We start from the raw sequence: 23,306 nt of genomic DNA, 5'->3' as shown, positions 1-23,306 counted from the left end.
ATAACCCTCCCTCATTAAATCAATGAGCTTGGTGTTTTGCTTTCAAAAAAAAGTTATAGAAGAAGTCTAAACTGCAGAAAATAAACACATCCAAGCTGCCTTTTAAGGATACCTTGGAATAACTGTCTATTTTTCAACCATCGGACCCTAGTTTACGACAAAAACAACCCAATTGACGGCACCTCCTTTGCCGCATGGTTTTTAGAGTTATTAGAGGGGGCGGTCGATAGCAACCACCATAGCAACCATGACGGTCAAGTGACTGGATTCAGCCCCGTTGAAAAAAATAGAATACCTCCCTACACACTCAGTAGTAGATGAATGATATTTAAATTATTATTATGACCATGAAGTCTTTATTTGCATGGGTTTACATTTCGTTGTGTAGCATGGAAAAATCTGAGAAACACTCCCATTCAGAATGCATTGGTTTACACTTCGTTCTTTGGAGCACGGTTATTTTTATTGATTTATTTATTTTCCGTTTCTGAGGAGTTGAGGATTTTTCTGCAATAATCCAAAATCCAATGGAAAACCCGTTGGCTTTTTGTCAAGGGAACCGAGGGCGACGCTCACTTCCGGGTTTGCCAACATACGTCATCCCTCTCCACCACTCTATACTGTAAAAACACATGTTCAAGTTGAATGATAATGCATGAATTTATTCTTTATTCTGCCATAGTAACACGGTAAATAAATGGCAAAAATAGGCTGAGAACGAATTCGTATTTAAGATATTGTAGCGACCCTGGGACAATTAAATTGTTTTTGTGTTATGTGTTGCATTGTATTTCGTTGTCCGTTATGCCAGTTGTTCTGTGTGCATGTAATGTTCTTCTTGTCAATCAGTGTGAGGGCGAATCATTAGGTCAGCTGGGGGAGGGCCTTGGAAGAACACGAGGGTGGGGGCCTGCACATGAGTGAGACGTGTTGGGGGTTGCCGGGGTAACTGGGGTTTGTTTTGGGTGGGATTTCTGCCGTTGGTTACGGGTTTCAGTGACCTGGTTTTGGTCCATTAAAAGTTCCTTAAATTACTAATGACTCGACATCGTTATGTCACCTGCGAGGTCATTACAATATGTTCAAGAAAACGTAATCACGGACAAAATACGTTTTTTAGACAAACGTAATTGAGAATGCCGAATAGTTCTCTGGGAACGTAATTTTGATGAGAAAGGGTTGCCCGCACATGTAGAGGGCCTCGTTCGCTCGTTTTGGATAAATTCCAATGGGTCGTAATCTGTGGCGGAACAAACCAACGTGGTCGTATTTTCCGAGAGGACAGGCTGATACTGGACATTGATTGGTTTGTAGGTGGGCGTGAGTCTGACGTCACCGTTCACCGGTATAGCCTTCATGAATGAATGAAGAAACGTGTGAACATAATTTCCTGCAGCTCAGTTCAGGCAGCCGCCCAGACAACGCACACTTCCCGCTTTGACCACAGCTATAGCCCTAGATAAAGAAATCAACAAAGCAACCCCCGCTCCTACAGTTACCCCGTCAGCAGCTAATTTCTCCTCTTGTGACATGTTGATATAACGTTGGACTATTAACATTACAATCAAACGTACGCTTCCCCGAGAGGTAGACCTATGCCTATATGCTGACAATAATGTGTTATCGAAATTTAACGTAGCCTATTAAGGATACGTTTCAATTAAATGTAGCCTGTAATCCAAGAGGTAGCTTAAATAAATAACAACAAAAATGTTGAGAACGAACCTATTTGCAATATGTTCAATAAGACGTAATCAGGGACAAAATAACGTTAAATTAAACGTTTCCCGAAAGGGAAATATGCCTTAATGACAATAATGTGCTATACGTTGACATTTAACATATTTGGAATGCGTTTCAACCAAACATAATCCTAGAGGTAAATGAATGGCAAAAAATAGGTTGACAACGAACGTATTTGCGATATGTTCAATAACACGTATCCACAGCCAAGATACGTTTTTCAGACAAAATACGTTAAATGAAACGTTCCCTGAAAGGGAGATATGCCTTAATGACAATAATGTGCTATACGTTGACATTTAACCTATCTGGGATACTAATCCTAGAGGTTAATAAATGGCAAAACAATAGGCTGGCAACGAACGTATTTGCGATATGTTCAATAAAACGTATTCACGGCCAAGATACATTTTTCAGACAAAATACGTTAAATGAAACGTTCCCTGAAAGGAAGATATGCCTTAATGACAATAATGTGCTATACGTTGACATTTAACCTATCTGGGATACGTTTCAACCAAACATAATCCTAGAGGTTAATGAATGGCAAAAAATAGGCTGAGGACGAACGTATTTGCAATACCTTCAATAAAACGTAATCGCGGACAAAATACGTTTTATGACAAACGTAATTGAGAATGCCGAATAGTTCTATGGGAACGTAATTTTGACGAGACAGGGTTGCTTTGGAATTAAAACAAAACAAAAGGGGTTGACAGAGCAGGTTGTAAGGCCTTATTCAGCAAATGGATCAATACGGCTGTATACTCAATCCAATGCGCACAGAGGGACATCCCTCAGGGGTTCCTCTGATAAACCATAATGCCGTTTTTAGTGTTTTACTTTCAATAATTTTGTAAAGAACCAAGCTGCCAAGAACGGCGCTGCTTGTATTCAAGCTGAGAATCCCCTTAAATATATCCCAGCTCCAACGTTTGTCCGAAAGTCTACGGAATTCACTGATGGCAAGAACAGAGAAAAATAATTCACTTTTGATAAAAAATGAAAAATATATTTTTAGAAGAAGAAAATGTATTCCTGGGTTCATTGAGGGGGGGTGGGTGTATACATTTCAATCAAGGAGGACCGTAGTGTGGGGGTTTAGGGATAATGCCCGACGAGGTGGAGGCAACCGTCCTCCGCTTCGCGTCGGACGGTTCACGCCTCCACGTCGTCCATTAATTCGTCGTCCTGATAATGGACACCTCGAAGGGGCATTATTTATTTTTTTGTGTGTGTGTTGCAATAAATTGTAAACGGCTTTGACTGCGGTCCCGTTGCTATGGTTACTAATTTTAGAGACGCAACCCCCTCACCCTCTCTGATCAGCTTCAGGGGTCCTGTGGTGATGGCTGGCGGTCTCTTCATAAAGGGCTCTCTTGTATATTTTGGTAAGATTGGATACACAGCCCTGGGCACAACTTGTCGTAGGATTCCCAGTCTCACACAGGATAACATAACACCTGGAACTGTTCCTTGTTCCACAAGTTGAACAATGCAAGGAACCCCTGCATCACCATCCATCTATATTGCAAATGCAGAATAACTGATTTGCTTCTATTGTTGCCCATGTTTTGCTTATGTTCTACTGTTTACTGAAAAAACTCTTCTAATCAACACTATTGCAATGAAAAATATGTTTTCTAAATATTATTTTCTCTTTCCACTCTTTAAAACAACAATGAATGACACACTCTTCTAAACTTGACATCAGTTATTTTAATATTCAAGCAAGATTTGTACTTAATGATTTCATAAATGAATTGTGAATACATTTTTGTGAACGTGAGGAAAAGTATTGCCTCTACGATGTATTTGTCCAGCCCTCCAAATGGCAGGGTATCGTAACATGGGCCGTATGGGGGGGCTGCCATTCAAGATGTAGAACATAACACATAAGATGCACTCTAATTCCCATTTCACAAATGATTGTTGAAAGTAAGCATGATTATAAATGTAGAAATATGCTCTGTGTGTGGATATAGTAGAGCAATTGTAGATATGTCTTGTTTTTCTGGACTTCTATGTAACTGGGTATCCTCAGCCCTCACACTCTGTGATCAGAGTTGCTCTGTCCACAGTTTTTGACTTCCTTACATAGACGGCGATGAAACCAGCCAACACCAGCACTGTTATAGTGAATAAGCTGCCAAGGACGGCACTGCTTGTATTCGAGCCGAGCAGCGCCTTCAATTTCCCAGCTCCAACGGTTGCCCGAAGGTCTGGGGAATTCACTGAAAGTCAAGAACAGAGAAAAAGATGCACTTCTGATAATAATGACCAATGGATTTTTCGAAGGAGAAAACTAATTCCTGGGTTGATTGAGGGGTGAGTGGTGCATCAATTTCAATTAGGGAGGACCGTAGTGTGGGGGTTAGTTTGGGTATGTGACAGACAGTAGTACATAAGGTCTGGTACTAGGCTTCATGTTCTGATGTCCTCCATTCAGTAGCAACCCTTACCTTCTCTGATGAGCTTCAGAGGACCAGTGGAGATGGAGTGGATGGCTGTCTCTTCATGAAGGGATCTCTTGGATACTTTGGGAGGATTGGTAACACAGCCCTGGGCACATCTTGACGTGGGAGTCCCAGTCTCACACAGGATCACAGAGCAGCTAATGTACACCTGAGGTAGGCAGAAGGCAGCTTCAAGTCTCTGGTTGGTAGCACTATGTTGCTCAGAATATTATAGATTTTTTAAGAGACTTAATACTTAATAGATGGGAAAAAAATGACTTTGTTTACCTGATCAAAGTCTCCAACAAATTTAAAAGACTGGAGCTCAAAGTTAAAGGAAGTTGGATCTGAGGTATGGGCTTCAAATGTCTCATCCATCACACACCTTAATTCAAAATCAAATACAAGGGCTTAAAATAAACAATAGGCCTTTGCTTGAGGAAATTCGATCGGTTTGACCAAAACATGGTGGTTTACCCATTTTGGATTATGTTATAGAACATGCTGTTCTCAGGGTTGTCATCAGGAGTGGCTTTGCAGGACTCTACAAAAAGTGTGATGTTTGGTAGATCAGACACAGCCCGGATTCCCATAAAAACCGGATCTAGTAGCTTCACCTCCATTGGGTAGGCATCTGTTGCTATGCTGTGTGCAAAGCTTGAGTCTTTAAAGATCCCAAAAGTGTACCCAAAGCTGCCAAAACTGGACTCAGTAAAAATATAGTCTGAATTGTGGAGCTGGTAACTGCCGGAGATGCTGACGGTCTTTGGAAACTGGCAAGAGAAGCCAATCTTTATCTGCCTTCTGCGGGTAATGACGGTGTCCGGCAGCTCAAAGGAGTTGATTTCATTCTTAAAAATTAGGAAGTTACCATTGTCCTAAGTAAAACACACATTTGGAAGGAAATGTAAGTAGGTTTGTGTATGTGTTTTTCCAAGCAATACCTATAGTACAAGTATTCCTTGGACAAAGCTAGGTAGTATAGATAGTAGTATATAGGGGTAACAACTCTATAGCAACCCGGTATCATGCGATTTCGTGCTCATGCTTATGATAATGTGTCTATTGAATCTTGTCCCAGAGCATGATTGTCAGACTTTTTTTGAACGAAATGTAAACCAATGCATTTTGAATTGGAGCGTTTTTCAGACTTTCTTCGTGCCACACAGAACGACATGTAAACCCACGCATTTTGAATGGAAGGTTCTCTGACTTTTTCGTACTACACAGAGGAAATGTAAACCCATGCATTTCAATCGGGAGATTTTTGACTTCAGAAGGGGGGGGGGGGGTGCGCAGTGCACCCTCTAGTTATGGATACGTCAAAACAACCATCCGATTTTTCCGATTTTTTTTTCAGACCTTATCAAAAACTGAAATTAACCACATCCCTTCAACCCAGTCTTGCACAAAAATTTAGTATAACTACGTTGGTCAACAACTGTAAACATAGTCGTTTTACAACAACGGCTCTAAACATGTGACCTACGTTTTTTTTTGGCCTATGCTTTTCAATGGGCATGCATCCACGTCACGCCACTGTCAAGGTTGCTATGGTGGTTGCTATGGACACTGCTCTCGCTAAAAACCAAACATGGATGACATTCATTTGATCTGTGGAAAATACAATATTAACATTGTTTCTGCATCAAAATGCGTTTTGATAACAGTTCTAATGGGCCTTTTATTGTCATAATCTTTGTTCAGTGATTGTATATGATGTTTAGTTAGCCAACTGCTCATAGCGTTTTTCAGGCTTATCTGGGGGGTTTGAGGGACTATAATCGGGGTATATTCTGTTCTGAAATAACAGTAATGATATATTTGATTACACAACATTTCTTTCAAACATGTAGAGCATGAGCTCCATTTTTGTCTGGAATTCATATGAATTCATGAATATCATATAGATCCATATGCTCTTGTTTGCCGTATAGCCATTATTTCATTTTCTGTACCATGAACGCATATGTCCTTTATTTAATACATGAACATTTTAAATTAACACAATATTCTGAACATGCCCTAAACATATTGATTCTAGATTCCTGTGACAGATGCGGGACGCTGTGATGTGATAACTTTTGTAATCAACTTGACTCCGAGAGATGCACATGGACAGATTTGGTAGTGACACAGCCAATAACCTATTTGTGAAAGCAAAAAGGCTAACAAATTTATTTAACAAGGCAGGTTTATTCAAAACAATTTATTAATTTATCATGTATGAGAGGTCTTTCCTCATCCTGAGTGTGCATTGAGTATTTTAGTTCTTGAGGAGGTCTGCTACAAAAAAATGAAAAATCTGAGTATAATACACAGCATTTACCCTATGTTGCATTTGTTGTTTTGACGTATATATAACTAGAAGATGCACTGTACTATCTGTGCACACCCCTTCTGTCTCTCTCTCTCTCTCTCTCTCTCTCTCTCTCTCTCTCTCTCTCTCTCTCTCTCTCTCTCTCTCTCTCTCTCTCTCTCTCTCTCTCTCCACTCTTCTATTCCCCTCTCTGCTTGAAAAAAGTTGGATATCGATAGATATACATAGATATATTTGATTGGTCAAAATGTGTCCAAACCCCTTCACAACCTTTTCACTTTTTGTTTTGATATCATAACAGTTGGCGCACTGAACTTTCTGTGAATCCCCCCGCCCCTTCTGAAGTCGAAGAAAATCTCCCATTCAAAATGCATGGGTTTTAAATGTTGTTCCATGTAGCACAAAAAAGTCTGAGAAACTCTCCCGCTCAAAATGCATGGGTTTACATTTTGTTTAGTCCAGCACGAATATAGTCTATATTTCGTCATAAGGGACGTGGTTAGTTTCCATTTCTGAGGTCTGCTGCAGAAATCTGAGTATCTATAATACACAGCATTTACCCTTTAAGTTTATTGCATTTGTTGTTTTGATGTAATTATAACTAGAGGGTGCACTGTACTATCTGCGCACAACCCTTCTCAGGTCTAAGAAAATATCGCAATTGAAATACTTAATTGAGATTTTTGGTTTAAATGTCATGCTGTGTAGCATGAAAAAGGTCGGACAATCATGTCACACGATTCAATTTATTAATTTTGAGCATGAACACAAAATCACGTGATATCGGGTTGTATAATGTATACTACCCCTAAACAATGACTTAAAATAGTGATTATCTACTTTGCTATCTTTGTATCTGATTTGGCAAATATGATAGCAGAAATCTAGAATAATAAAGTTTAAATAAATAAAATTAGTAATATGCATCTGGTGTCAACATCAATGTAAAATCCTACGATGATACAATGTTCCCCTTTTATGTTGAAACATACCTCAAGTTTTGTTCCACAGGTGTTGAATGACATGGTGGCCATGATATGTGTGGCATTAGAACTCATAGAACATGAGGGGTCATTCATATTCAGCCAGTTCTTGTCGATGCCATCCATGGAAATTTTTTCCAGGGAAACAGTCATCTGTGTTGCTGAGCATTTCACTACAGCTTTACCTGCATGAGCACAATTCAAGCACACTGCCTTTCAACCACAACAAGCCTCATACAAAACAAATCATTAGTCTTTTGCATTTATTATGGCCATGGCAACTTCTGCAGTCTTGAATTACTTGATTTATCTTTGTTTCAATTTAATGAAAGGGATAGAACATTTTGGAACTTGATAGTGAGCTGCTAGAATCACTAGTGTTGCAAGCATACAGAAGTATTCTGCATACCTTCAGAGGTGGATGATCTGGTAACCATTACAATAACACACCTCATTTCTGATTGGCTAAAGGATTAGAAAAAACAAATATCATAACTGACTGGACAACATTCTCAATGTTAGCGTTGACAGGCTCAAGAAACATGATATATTGATGGACATATAAGGAAACAAAAGCATGGAATTGAAGGCAAATAACTATTAATTTGTATTTCCTGAACAATAGAGACACACATTCATACCTTTCATATGTCTCAGCAGTGAAGCAAACTGGTACTGTTGTGGATTAATCGAGATTTAAAACACTTAGACTAATTCAAGAGAGAGAGAGAGAAATGAAATCGAGGGGTCCGGAGCAAGAATTGACAAAAGACTTTATCGTGCAGAAAAACAACAACATCGACAACAGCCTGAGTAAGTTTGCAAAGTCACTGTCGTTCACAAACTGCGGCGTCTTTTTATACACACAAACAGAGCAGCTTCTCCTTGAGGTGTCTGCCTCCACTCAGTCATAAATCCATCTTAACCTGAATGGTCAGCAAATAGACAACAAATGGTCAACAAAGATAGCCCAAAACACAAGGCTGAGGTCAGCATGCCTTATCCCCGTAGCGTCCTGCTCCTTTTTAGGGGCACCATCTGTTCTGAACCCAGACACCCAGGCCCCGTGTGTTTCTCCACTATTAGACACACAGATCTCATCACAATCATGGTTCACCACAGAATATACTCCTTAATTTCTACCACACATCCCCCCTTTTTTGTAAGATAAGATCACAACAAAAACATAACAGTCGTTTAGGCCATATTTTGCACTACATTTGATCATCATTAAAAACCTTTAAGCATGTTCAGGAATCTCAACCTGTATAATTCTCAGGATTTTAAACCTGTTTAAGGCAAAAAGATCTATCAAATGTTTAACTAGAATTCACACATAACATAGTATTTTCAGCATGCATTGAAAATTAGCATTTCAGAATATATGACAAAAAATATGAAACTCAGAAAAATGACATTTCAAAAAATGAGTAAATAATAGAAATTAAAAAACTAAGATTGTCAACAAGCTTGCATAGACTTGGATAGCTCTGATTATCGTCATGTACCGGTATACTATATAAACGTGGGGGGTTTGGGCATCGTGGTTGTTGCTTCTGTTTGCAGCCACCAGCCCTGAAACCCATTAGTCCAATGTCCATTTGTTCAAACTGTCCGAAATGGTTGTGGTTCACATGGAGAGGTCGCCAGTTAAGAAAATAGGACCTCCTTCTGATGTCAGATTCTCACAGTTCGGTCTCCTCTCTAGATTCACTCCAATCTATCTCCCCATAGAGCATCCTCTCCCAGTCACCCGACTCCTCTAGGTTGTTCATCGCAAGTGTGAATGATCCATCTGGGGCAGTGTTATTTGGAATGAAGGTACAACCCATTTCACCTATAAGAGCACAAACTCCCCCCTTTTCTGCTAGAAGCCAATCTAACGCCTGTCTGTTCTGCCAAGCCACTCTGTCCTGGCTCACGAATGCTCCATCACTCCACAGTATTGACATGTAGTTCTCTCTAGACTTCTGCTGAGAGCCTAGTAAAAGCTGAACATTTTTAATCGCAGGTGGCTGACATAACATTAGTTTCCCGTCTATATCGAATAGCGTGACATTCCAAATTATGTTACATTGTTCCTCTGTTATACTACCTACATTGCTGGCATTTCCGTTTCCTTCGTCATTTTGAAAGCATTCTAATCCTTCAATTTGAAAATTGGTTTGTGTTGGTCGTGTTACTTCGCCTATTTCTTGTGATAGAGTTATATCAAATTCTCGGCATCTTTTCATGATTACATTCCATGGCATTCCGTCATATTTATCTTCAAGATATTTGTTATGTTGACTCGATCCTAACAGCAGAAAACATTTCATTGAACATATAACATACTTTTTCTGATATGGAATACCTTCTGTTCGTGTTCTATTTAAATTGACCTCTATATCATACTCCTGCTGTGTCCGTTCTTCTAAGCAAAATTCAAACGCTGTAGAGCGGCGACCAATGCTTAACAGTTGTTCGTTCTACAAGAGTCTCTTCAAGAGACATGGATGTTGATGTAAAGATCCTTGTCGCCATAGTTTATTTTTGATTACACAAGGATCTTCTGCTTCTAATGTGAAATTAAACGTTCTGTCTGACACTGCTTTAAAAAATATGAATTCTCTCACGTTCAATTGATAATTTCCGTTGTAGTCCCATGTTCTTCCTGACGTTACTTTTAGACACCATTTCATTGAATCAAATTGGATATGTAATTTACACCGATCTTTCCTATGTGCATGTTCATAATTCTGGCGGAGGGTTAATGCACATAGGTGTTCATCATCCGACATAACAGTATACACAAAGTCATTGATTTGGTCTTGCGGTGGTATCTGAGCATACAAGACTATTTTCCCTTTGTTGTCAACCAGTCCTGAATGATTTTGGGCCGGATTATCCTGTGTTCCTCTCTGGCTCTCTTCAGTTGGCCTACTACCCCCTAATTCCTGGCCCTTCCAGGTTTGTGTTGCCCCAATGGTTTCATCCTTCCTCGGGGTCTGTGCTTGTGCCAGCGGAATCTGGCACAACTCGTAAAGGATCAGAAACAGGCTCCCCGTTTTCAGCATCACCATGCTGCTGTATCTCTTGGCTCGACTGGATCTGGTCCTGGGGCAGCTGGTCAGCCCCACGTGTGTCTGCGTCTGGCTCCTCCTCCTCACTCCTCACGTGCAGTGGTTGAGATGATACCACGTGGCACTTCCTTCCACTTGGATGGCTGTTGGTGTTGCGTTGGTGACTTTGTATGGTCCTTCTCTCCTGGGTTTGTTTGTTCCACTTTCTCCTGAAGATTCTGATGTACAAGTGGTCACCCGGCTCCACCCCCCTTGGTGGCTCCTTCTCCAACTCTGGAACTCTGTCTTTCTCCTGTTTAGTAAATAAGCCTGTGTATGCCAGTTAGTTGTCCCATATAGCGTCTTAATTCAGTTTCCAATTGTTCCAATGGAGGTCCTTTGTGAGGCCCTCGAATGACAGATGAAGGCATGGGTCGACCCGTAAACATTTCATGCGGGGTTAGATGCGTCGTTCTGTTAGTTTTTCATACGATAACTCATTAGTGTCAGTCGTAGTGCATTAGTCCTCTAATTTAGTACTCTAATTTAATTTTGTTAATCTTTGTCTTAAGCGTCCCATTCCTCTCTCCACCATACCTTGTGGTTTGAGGAATGTAGACATAGCCTAATCTTTGTTTGACATGCAGATGTTAAATCACTTGTTTGAGTGTTTTCTGAATAAACACTGCTCTGTCACCTGAGCTAATTTGTGACGGAATTCCAAACCTTGGCATGACTTCTCTAGTCAGAACCTTGATTACCGTAGCCGCACTTTGGTCTTCTGATGGGACTGCTTCTACCCATCTGTTGAACACTGTTTTTTCAAATATTTCACACTCATTTAGCTGGATGTCAATCATTGTTTGCAAGTATGGTGAAGAAAAACCTTGTTTTCAATTTTTTTCTAATTCTCCTCAATACCTCCCCCCTTGCGCAATGGTCAAAGCCATGCGCAGTAAATGATAAGCAAATCTAATAACGCCGTTGGTGCAACCAACGTCGAAACGTGTAACCTTAAGCATCACTGAAACCAATCTTTTGGGAAGGGAAATCGAAACCTGTATGTTCAAATCCAAAGCCCAATATGGGTGGGTTTACCATCAGCCGCCTGAAACCACGCTGTTCCAAAGTCATGCACTAAACCGAAAAAACGTACATGCATTAGTGGCCTTCTATACCACAAAGGTAAAATAAAATGAAATAAAACACGACATGCCCCGTTTTAAGACGACCTCTGCTGCCAGAGCTGACATATCTGACTCCTGTTCCCCCTCCACCTTTCATCAGCCGGCTTTTCCTATGATGGTTGCAGTCCGTCACTCCATGATCAAGTGAGCCAGTGCTCACAGTGACTCTGCCAAGTAATCGTGACTGTGCCTGAATTAGGTTGTCCCGGGCTTCAAGGTGGGATCTTACCCGTCGTTGGCTAACCAGCCTTCCATACTGGCTTATTGCAGGATGCCGTACCTGGGATACGATCAATCCCCACCTATATGGTGGTATAGATCGCAAAGTGGAGGGATGGAGACAGAGTCTTCAGCCGCATCTGCCTTATGCAGCCATATGTGTGCGTCATGAATGCACATCAGGGCGACTATAAAACAAAAGATAATTTATCAGAGTTAAAATTATTATGTTGCAGCAGTATTAGTGGCATTTGAAGGTAAACCCACTACTTCCGAATCCAATTTGACAACATAGCATGTATGTCTCCTTCCCAGCAGATGTAGCGTCAATCCACCTATTGTCCTTAACTAGGGAGATGTGAAAGAAAACAAAAATCACAATATTAAAACTTGCATCTTCAATATTGGGCGACTCATTTTTGTCTTAACCATTGCTCAAAATCACAATTCTCTTCATAATACTACCCGATTGCCCTTCACTATCTATTTGAATTGGACGACCTAATTATACCTTTTATTCTACCTATTGCTTGCATTTAGTGTTTTCCATATTTTGATTCACTACTATACCAAACCCAAATCCTCTATGTTGATCTTAACTAGTTTATTCAACACTGAATTGATACATTGTTTCTATTTAGTAATTAACCATATTGTTTTATCTGAAGTATGCTTGTGTATCCCCTTGTGTACTCAGTCACTTGGAGTAGGAGAGGATTCTCCCCTACCTCGGCAGCCCTGACACACACATGAGAAAAGGCTCACACACACCCTTTCTTATTTTATTTTACTTATTTATTTTAAATTACATTTGTCATTGTGTATAACCTAAATTAGAAATTTGGATAACGTTCTATCATACTTATTTGATCTAATTTTTAAGTATTGCCGATTGTTTTTCTAAGTTATAAGATTGCTTTTAATAAATTGTCTATTACTTATCATAATCTCGAAGGAAATATTTTATTTGTGTTGTTATCTTGGCACCCAGACCTCGTCAGGCCCAAGCACCAAAATAACATTCACCTATCCACGCAGAGTCCATGGGTTGGGTCTGCTCCTCGTTTGATGAGTCACTTTACCCTGGCGCCATTGAACCCATTGACTCCTGTGGAGTGTGGTGTGCAGACAATTTTTAACGCTAATTGCTCATGTTTTGGAGTCTAGATAATTATTCCTAAATCCTGTGATCACCATGTAACTTACTCAGGGACACATCAACACTCAGCTAGGAGAGATGGGGATCGAAACAGCAACCCTTTGGTTACTAGACAACTGCTCTACCTCCTGAGCTAAACGACCCCAGCCACCTCTCCGCTGATTTATTACCTCCGGGTCGGTCCGCATCCGCCCTTTTTGCTTTCTATACATTCCTCTCCCTTCTCCAAACACCTTCTCTCTCTGATCCAACCCGTTGTCTCACCAGTGCTCTGTGTACCAAGATGTAATGATATATACCACATGATATTCCGACGCGATGGAGAGTCTCCAAGAGCCACAGAATCACCAATCCCAGCGGTGGTTCTAGGTTTTTTCTAAAACAGTGGACATGGGTTACATACAGGAACCAATTACAGAGTACATCCAAACGCATAAATCATGTATTAGGCACAATGCAAATTCAATCTCTTTCTCTCTGTTGTCTCTCTGTCCAGCCCCCACCTGCGGGTTTTTTCATTACTTACGTTCCTTCTCTCTAACTTTCTTTACTTCTCTTTTTCTACTTCCTTTGCTTTCACAAATCTCCATAACCATTTTCACTTTCAGTAATCCTTTCCTTTCCTTTCTGGTTTATTCGTTTTTTGGACACTCTCCAAAACTAGATTTATTAATCTTAAAAAGGCCATCGAAAGATATGAATCTCCCCAAAGAAAATTCTAACCGGAAAGCCTTCTCCAATCTCATCGTCACTTCTCGTTGCCAATCTACACACTCTTCCTCTTCTCTGTCTCACTCTTCACAAATCACTTCATCTGTCCCCTCTAACTCAACTCAATGCTAACTCTTACTCACTCACTCACTCACTCACTCACTCACTCACTCACTCACTCACTCACTCACTCACTCACTCACTCACTCACATATACAACTTAAAATAGGAATTCACCGATTCTCATCCTTGGAGCTGTCATAGGCATTAACTGCGTGTGTTCCGAGAATCCTAAAGTTTTGGTGAATTTACCTGCCAGGGTGAGGTGAGAGGCATAATTTGGACCTACGCAAGTGTAAGTGGCTCCAGTGTGGGCCATCATTGGCGTGCCTCTATAATTTATCAGAACCTGCAGTACTGGTTCCTCATCAGCTTGTTTTGTGATTGCTACAAGCTGACCCTCCCTTGTGTGTTACATTTATTATCTCCTTCATCTAGTGTGACTTCCCCTTTCGATTCTACGTTGCCTTTTAGCAATGGGTGCAATGATACTAATTTGTGCAGCGGTGGCTCAACCTTCAGAGGCAATGGTTGAGCCTTGTTGTTATTAGCTATTATTTCTCCCGCCACTCTCTGTAATGTTCGCCATCTCTCTCCTTCCTCTAAGAACAAAGCTAGCACTAACCTTTCCCTGTCTTTCTTCGCTAAGGCCGTTTTTCCACTTCTGTTATCTATGTAATTCCTTATTACTACCTCCATGTCTCGATACATTATTGGATCAAAAGTCCCTCCCGCGGGCCAAATTGTACCTGATTTAACTGTCCGCTTCTCCCACTTCTCAGAAATTCGTTTGATCTCATTTCTGAGGAGTGGATTATCTCTGCTCAAAACTTCTACCGCTGTTGGTGCCATTTTTAATTATTACTTTATTACCTTATTTATTTTTTCTGAATTACACTATTTATTAATACAATTTATTTGAGTTTGTTCTACTAGTTAGTTTAAATACTTTACTATCTCTAAGCTACAAACGTGAACTCCCCCCAAGCGCTCGTCTCCCTCCTGAAGATTGGAATGTGGCCCCAACACTTTACTGCTACCAATTACCAACTCTGCCTTGCAGGCTCCTGCTCGACCCCTGTGTGTTTGCTCGTGCACGTGCAGTTAGTCAGCGCGGTGATGTCAAAGAGGATTTACACATTTATTCAGTACTTCAACAAATTAACTATTCTCTATCCGTCTAATTTATTTATGATTATCAACTAATTTAAACAAATTAACTATTCTCTGTCCACCTAATTTATTTATGACAGAATCAACAACAACAAAAAATGAACCGGGTCGTAAAAACCTCCGAGGACTTAATCCTAACACGACTTAAATACAGACAATAAGCCGGTTCATACAATTTCTTTATCTTATATTGAAAAATGTCCGAATTGTTTGTAATCAATTACAAATACAAGGTTGACCGAGCGTAGAAACTGGCCTTTTGATTAAAACATGAACAGTCAAGTACTCCAAATCTGAGCTACTCAACCTGAACTTAAAATAAAATCCCTTTTCCCTCATAATGCCAACATCAGAATTAAAATTCACTCAATCGATCCGAGATCAGAAAGCTGTTCAATCGGCCCAAAATAAGAGAAAATTCACTCAGTTGATCCAAGATCAGGAAACTGTTCAATCGGCCCAAAATAAAAGAGAGAGAGTTCACTAAATCGATCCAAGATCAGAAGACTGTTCAATTGGCCCAAAATAAAAGAAACTCACTCAATCGATGTTTCGCACAACCAGTCTATTCCTTCAAAATAATGGCTAATCACATACACACTCGACCAGATTACGAACAAACAAGAGACTCTTCAAAATACCAACTCAAACGGTACTCCAATCAAGAACCTTATCTATTCAAAAGTGCGAGAATCTGCTTTCTCAAAAATGCCAACACCGGAACTAGTCGACATCCCAAGCAGACCTCTAAAATAAAAATGAATTCATCAACGGCAATGAATTCCAACAGACAAGAAACTTATCTATTCAAAAGTGCGAGAATCTGCTTTCTCAAAAATGCCAACACCGGAACTAGTCGACATCCCAAACAGACCTCTAAAATAAAAATGAATTCATCAACGGCAATGAATTCCAATAGACAAGAAACTTATCTATTCAAAAGTGCGAGAATCTGCTTTCTCAAAAATGCCAACACCGGAACTAGTCGACATCCCAAACAGACCTCTAAAATAAAAATGAATTCATCAACGGCAATGAATTCCAACTCAGCTCTCTGAGATTCTCTCAAACATCCAACAGGCACTTCAATCGACCTGCGGACCTGTTACTGTCCTATTGGAACTTTCCCACTAATTCGATCCTCTAGAAAACAGCCACAGGACTTTATAAAAAGTCAATTTAAACAAAACACTGCACTGTCCTTCCTTCCTCCAGAAGACAGCCACAGGATTTGACAGAAGACCTATTTAAACAAAACACCAAAACACCAAATAACAACAACTCGTTTACTCGTTTCAAAATAGGGAATCACAATGCGTCTTGGTCATTTAAAACCACAGCGCCTAGGGCATATGTGCGCGCACACGTCAATCTCTTCCGGAGCTCCCGTCTCTCTCACTCGCTCGTTTATCTATAATTTTAGTTCGTTTGATCAAAGAGACACTTTACCTGCTGCTCGGCGTTCAGACGGGGCAAGAACAGATCAAACGACTCTATCCTATATATGGCAAGACAACTTACCCTTGAGCTCTGGTCGTATGATCCGTTCGCGTCCCGTCCTCTGGCCCGGCAGCTGACGAGTCCCTATTTCATCCTGTTCGTGACGCCAAATTATGTTGTGGATTAATCGAGATTTAAAACACTTAGACTAATTCAAGAGAGAGAGAGAGAAATGAAATCGAGGGGTCCGGAGCAAGAATTGACAAAAGACTTTATCGTGCAGAAAAACAACAACATCGACAACAGCCTGAGTAAGTTTGCAAAGTCACTGTCGTTCACAAACTGCGGCGTCTTTTTATACACACAAACAGAGCAGCTTCTCCTTGAGGTGTCTGCCTCCACTCAGTCATAAATCCATCTTAACCTGAATGGTCAGCAAATAGACAACAAATGGTCAACAAAGATAGCCCAAAACACAAGGCTGAGGTCAGCATGCCTTATCCCCGTAGCGTCCTGCTCCTTTTTAGGGGCACCATCTGTTCTGAACCCAGACACCCAGGCCCCGTGTGTTTCTCCACTATTAGACACACAGATCTCATCACAATCATGGTTCACCACAGAATATACTCCTTAATTTCTACCACAGTACAAGCCGGTAGAGGTCATTGAGAGCTGGTGTCCAGTTCAGAATGACTGACGCATTCCCTAAAGTACCAGTGGTCATCTTCTTGGCCATGTTCTGAGGGCCACTGATCTGAAAGTCCATAATCCTTAAAAAAATATGAAAAGATAAGCAATGAATTGACACATATGTAAAAATCCTACGCATCACATTTTTTTTACCTCTGTGAATACAAAGTAAACAATCAAGACACAACCGTGACCAGGTACACTGCAGATTCTACTTTATTCTTATTGTTGATTAAAGTAATGGCTAGGTACTTGGTCTCGCTGGCCTGGGCGTGGATATGAAGCTGGAATCTTTCCCCAACAGAAGCCTGGCGAACGTCGCCGTGGGATGCTGTCGGCAGCAGGTACTGGGGAACCACGTGACCGGCTATGCAGTTGTGTGCCGGATATAGGACTGAAACCCAGAGATGGTGGGTTATTAGTATTTTACAATTAATTAATATCTTCATAACATTCTCTGTAATCAAGATACTGTAGGTAAGATTTAAGAGCTATTATTTTAGGTTAATTTGTTACAAATGTCATACATCATCACTGAAAACTTTGGGTAATGTTTGAAGTATAAGCGTCTTACTCTGTAGTGTAAATTGTAGATATATTTGGCTGAAAGGGGTTGAGTGGATACCAGAGTGAATGTTGAACGCTTTTTTTTCAGAGGAGGATCCATCGTCATAAGTCAGATTGACATCTCTTTTGGGGTGGTCCTCAAGCACTAGCTCAAACACATGGAGCCCAACATCTAGTAGGCCTGTAGCTTTGATTGTGCACTCATTCTAGTGATATGAAGAATCAAATGAAGCCAATCAATATCATTAAAGACCATTCATTCCAACCCTAAAGCGATCTTGTTTCATAATTGTACCAATTTGTTTTTTAATTATACTACCTCATCCAGAGTAACCTTTGAATCAACACTTGTTGATGCAAAAAGGCATCGCACATGGTCCCCATCAGGATCATAGGCCAGAAGTCGAAGCTTTGTGAAACAGTTCTGAGGAACCCTACACAGTACAAACATAACAACACAAAATACCAAGATACATTTTAGGGATGGTGTTCAGAAGTATGGTTTCTGATGATTGATACATTTTTATAAAGTATCATTTTACAGATTTATTTTAGGAATCATTGTAAGACTTGTCATTGCAGGAGGAATTGCAGCTGTAATCTAACTAACTTTCACATTGTTTGCATCTTTTATACATCATATGCTATACATCAGAAGCCATTCATTGTGGTAACATATGGGGCAAGGTTTTTGTTTTACAATAGGTAAGATATTGATATGAGAACTAACAAAATGTTTTACCGTAAATATGCCACTGTTGCAGTGACAGGAATTTTGTTGTAGGTGTGTGTGTCTGATCGATATCCCAGGTCCAACTTTCCCCCAGCCATCCATTTTGTTTTACCATGAACATTAGGGGGCCAGCAGCAACCTGTGTCTCTAAAACAATGAAGGACAGTGAAGACATATAATTATAATCTACGCTGGGTAATTAGTGAACCTCAAATTCCAATGAACGATTTGAGACAAATTTAAAAAATACTGCAATATAGTTTGCTGAATAAATGAAATGAAATAGATAGGATCATGTAAAATAATAATAATCTTGATCATAATCATGATGTTCCTCATAAATATTATAAATCACAAAAATCAATCAAATGTCTTGGCTATTTATTTAGTTATTATTAGTAATTAGATTAGCAAAACCACTTATATATGTACTATTACTACCTTGCTAATGTGCTTTATGAGTTTACTCGATTCCTAGATGAACAAATCCAAACAAAGTGAAACGCTGAAGACATTGACATTTTGACATACTTTAAGACAAGGGAATGGTTGTTGAGGGGGGCTACTGTGGCCTGTCCCTCTGCCTGGCACCACTGTTCATGAGCAGAGCTGCTGCTGTCTGTAAGCACAGGCTTGGAGTCCTCTGTGTTGTTACAATACCCAATCTCACAGCGATAGGAGAGTTGGTCTTTGCAGCTACCTCTGCCATTCTCTCGATAGTAGAAGCTCACCTGCAAAGGCACAGTAGGATATATATAGGATACGTTTACTTCAATTCTTGATAGTGAAACATATTTCCTGTTATGCTTAGGAGTTATTCTGTAGTTTAGCCATTTGTCTATTTGTCAGAATATAAAGTCATCAGCCTTCTTTCTGTTTTGCTTTGACGTTACAGAAAAAAATATGCCAAATCATACCTGAACAGTTCCATCCTTCTTCTTTTGCAAAGACCTAAAACTTAAACTTTCTCCATAGAAGTTCTCCTGAGTTAAAGCAATACCTAATAATGTAGGCAAAAGCATTAAAATAGCCCTTTTTGCCATTGTGCTCTCACGAATACACATTGAAGTCTGTTTAATTCATGTGACTGAGAGGCGGGCTTTTCATAATCACTGAACAGGAAAAACCAGATTGCAGAGAACTTGCACCGCAAATTGGCTGAACATGGTGCTCTCTTTCATTCATTCTGTATACCCTGCCTATTTTCACATATATATTTAAACACACACCCACGCACATTTACAGTAACCCTGATAATTGTAATACTACTACTACTATAAAAGGCTGGATTGTTATTTAATTTTTTTGTATCAGTGGTTTTGAAAAAAGTTACAAAATATATATCAGATATCAGATGCTTTCTTATTCCAATATAATTTTTTCTAGAGTTAGTTCACAATGGTACAGCTCGATAAAGTTGGTTGACTTATCCGAAAAATTGCATACGTCAGTTTGTGAAATGTTCCCTGAAGAGCTGGGCTTTCAGATGTTCACAAAGATGGGGAGGCATTCAATTATATAAATATATGGAATAAATATGTGTGAGTGCTTTTGTGTGTGCAAGCGTGTGCAAGTGTGTGTGTGAGAAGGGCAGAGCGGGTTGTTCCATGAGTCTGAGCGTTCTCTTCTACGCTGTGGTATGCTTGGACAACAATGGGAGCAACAGACGGGAGATCCTAGACCCCTGAGCTGCTGTCGCAGAAAGGAGGATACTGTCCAACCTCCTCTCTATCATGGCACTAACGCACCTCCTCTCTATCATGGCACTAACGCACCTCCTCTCTATCTTGGCACTAACGCATCTCCTCTCTATCATGGCACTAACGCACCTCCTCTCTATCATGGCACTAACGCACCTCCTCTCTATCTTGGCACTAACGCACCTCCTCTCTATCTTGGCACTAACGCACCTCCTCTCTATCTTGGCACTAACGCACCTCCTCTCTATCTTGGCACTAACGCACCTCCTCTCTATCATGGCACTAACGCACGTTCTCTTTTTTTTCTGTTTTTTTGAAAGTTTTGGCCCACAGAAATCATTTTTGTTTTTAATTCCTCAAGTTTTGTTCTACAGGTGTTGAATGACATGTTGGCCATGATATGTGTGTCATTAGAACTCATAGAACGGGAGGGGTCATCCATCTTCAGCCAGTTCTTGTCGATGCCATCCATGGAATTTTTCTCAAGGGAAACAGTCATCTGTGTTGCTGAGCATTTCACTACAGCTTTTCCTGCATGAGCACAATTCAAGCACACTGCCTTTCAACCACAACAAGCCTCAAACAAAACAAATCATTCATCTTTAGAATTAATTATGGCCATGGCTACTTCTGCAGCAAGCTTACAAAAGTATTCTGCATACCTTCAGAGGTGGATGATCTGGTTACCAACACGGCTCATTTCTGATTGGCTGAAGGATAGGAAAAAATAAGATAAGAGCATCGTTGACCTACTATAGCCTCAGTGGCGTCACCAGCGGACATTCCGTACATTGGATGTGTTTTATCAAAACACATCAGATTGCAGAGAACAACACAACTTGATAAGAAGGTGAAAGCTGCGACCGAACCGGCTTGGCAGCGTAAAAAGACCTATAGCCTACAACATCTTCCTGCCCAAAAATAACGGCAGGATCTAGACCAAGAAAAAAAGAGAAATTTCAGGGAGGTTGAAGTGGAGACACTTGTGGGTGAGATGGAGGCCCGAAAAGTAGTTTTGTTCGGCGGTCACGGGATTGGGATCGCCAACAACAAAAAGCAGAGTGCGTGGCAACATATGCTGCAGCAGTGAACTCTGTCGGTAGCACGGAGCGCACAGTCCCAGAATTAAAAAAGAAGTGGTCTGACATAGAGTTACATATTTTTATGTAGCCTACCAATGAATCGTTATGGTCCCTAAATACCCTCTCCCTCCGAATCCTGCCATTTGCATGGTCCGCAAGAAGTGCCATGTGGTGCAGCATTACCACGGCGCTCACCTCTGTATTTATAGGGTTACGGTAATAAGACTGACGGAGATCACCTTGGATAATCAGTTTGTAATCACCAACGTAAAATGTTCTTGAACATAACCCCTTTTTAATGCCTGATTTGTCATGAAAAGCATCAAGAGTAACGAACAATGATTGTGATGAGGGGTGTGGCTTGACACATTTGATTATGTGATTTAATTGACATTTGATTATGTGTTTACATTGTCACATAAAAATATTATGCTATTGACACATGTTGGACAGATGCTTTATTCCATGCAGTCGCGCCGTCAGTGGACAGTATGGAGTGACGGGATTAAATATAGAGAATTTTTTTTTCTGTCTATTAAGGAGATGTTTCTGGAGTTATAACTGAGAAATAACGCAGTTGATTTAAATTATTCTGATTAGGATTTAACGCATGATACGGGTTGAAATTAAATTTATGAAGGGCGATGATAAAACATAATCGTTCTTCTCACTCTACAATTCTTCGGTCTGACTTCATCACCACCACACCATCTGTGTCACCAATTCTCCTTTTCCTCAAAACCATGCGTACGCATGGGTCAGAGTTTGCTTAGGGCTGCGCACATTTTCCCGTCAAGTTGTTTTTTTATAGATCACAACCTTGGCGTGGAAAGTCACGTACGCCAATTTCAGCCCCGTTTTGTGCGTACGCAACGGTTATAAATGAGACCCCAGGTGTTTTCGCAACATTTTACTGTCTCTTGCTCTCCAGCATCAGTCGATGCTTGCTTACCACCTGCATGGCACAGACATACTCAAACATGCCCTCAGTGTCTCAAATCTGTCCACAGTGCCTCTAGATGTCCTCAAGGAAAACTTACAGGAAGCAGTGCAAAAAAAGTTCCCAGGAGAGACGTGTGTTCAGGGGGCCAATACATTGACTTGCTATGGCACCAGTCCCTCATTGGGAATGATCTTGCCCTTTGGATCCACCGGAGGGCTTCCAGATTTTGTTGAACTAAGTCCAATCCTCATTGTGCAAGGCCAGCCTGCATTTGCTGTCAAATGTCTACATTCACAGTACAGGGAGCACCTTAGGATAGTCCTCGACCAACAGGAATTACCAGACTCCTATCCTCTTGCAGCATACACTGTTGACAAAAGCAATTTGTCACCCTGAAGCGTCACATTCCCCTGCAAGATTAGGTAGTAGATACGGTGTATATTGACTTGTTTAAAATTGTTCTTGATTCCTCAATACCATTACTACTATCTCTAAAAAAAAGTTTTTAAGTTATCGCTTTGCAATAAGATGTAAATTCTTTGTTTGCATGCCTAACTTTTTGGTCTTTTTGTCTTTTTTCCTACTACAGAATCAACATGTCTGTCAGACTTCGAGTCATATACTCCAAGAAGAAATTCACAAGCTTTCCTTGCCCTCAGGAATCCCTCAGGCTCTGAAATTGAAGAATATTTTACAAGCGACATTTGCAATTGAACAAGACTTTAATATTTAGTTTCATGTCCAAGATTTCTATGGTCAGTTTTTTTGTCTCCTTGAAACTAAGGACATAAAGGACAAAGACAAGATGGTTCTTATTGAACCAGTGATCACACTCACGTTTGAGGATTCTTTTAATGCTAAAGGACCTCCAAGAGAGCATTGATAGCAGTTTTGCAGAGTCGTTGGAAGATGCCTATTCCACAGCATCCACTATAATTCTGTCTTCTTCAGGGAGCACCTCCTCCCTTCGTTCTGACTCCTGGCCAGCTCAGTTTGAGATACCTACCTTCTCCTTTGACACTGAACTCATTTTACGAGCTGCAAATTAAGCTTACAGAAAGGTCGGAACCTTACTCAACAATCCTGCAGTAAATGGTTT

At 40.4% G+C, this 23,306-nt stretch overlaps 1 protein-coding gene across 1 annotated transcript; it reads right to left on the bottom strand.

The window, feature by feature from the left end:
* Positions 1-3,439: 3,439 nt before the first annotated feature.
* On the bottom strand, positions 3,440-19,586 carry LOC132472156 (uncharacterized). Its single transcript, XM_060071632.1, has 14 exons — positions 19,400-19,586; positions 19,014-19,213; positions 18,492-18,629; positions 18,069-18,183; positions 17,757-17,955; positions 17,435-17,576; positions 17,142-17,262; positions 8,144-8,178; positions 7,912-7,967; positions 7,512-7,687; positions 4,677-5,077; positions 4,488-4,584; positions 4,206-4,368; positions 3,440-3,977 (listed from the first exon to the last, which is right to left on the bottom strand). Exons 1-14 carry the CDS (start codon positions 19,544-19,546, stop codon positions 3,784-3,786), a joined length of 2,184 nt encoding a protein of 727 aa, XP_059927615.1. The 5' UTR covers positions 19,547-19,586; the 3' UTR covers positions 3,440-3,783.
* Between the last annotated feature and the right edge of the window lie 3,720 nt (positions 19,587-23,306).

This window comes from Gadus macrocephalus, chromosome 14, assembly GCF_031168955.1.
Source record: "Gadus macrocephalus chromosome 14, ASM3116895v1".
Taxonomy (NCBI): domain Eukaryota; kingdom Metazoa; phylum Chordata; class Actinopteri; order Gadiformes; family Gadidae; genus Gadus; species Gadus macrocephalus.
Note: the sequence above shows the minus strand (reverse complement) of the source record. Positions and strands in the feature narration are given on the sequence as shown.

Excerpts from the sequence above, each read along its gene's own strand:
- LOC132472156 (XM_060071632.1), bottom strand. The coding sequence starts at position 19,546 with ATGTGTATTCGTGAGAGCACAATGGCAAAAAGGGCTATTTTAATGCTT. Across the intron at positions 18,184-18,491 it reads GCAACAGTGGCATATTTACG|GGTTCCTCAGAACTGTTTCA; the intron begins GTAAAACATTTT and ends TGTACTGTGTAG. Across the intron at positions 3,978-4,205 it reads TCTGAAGCTCATCAGAGAAG|TGAATTCCCCAGACCTTCGG; the intron begins GTAAGGGTTGCT and ends CTTGACTTTCAG.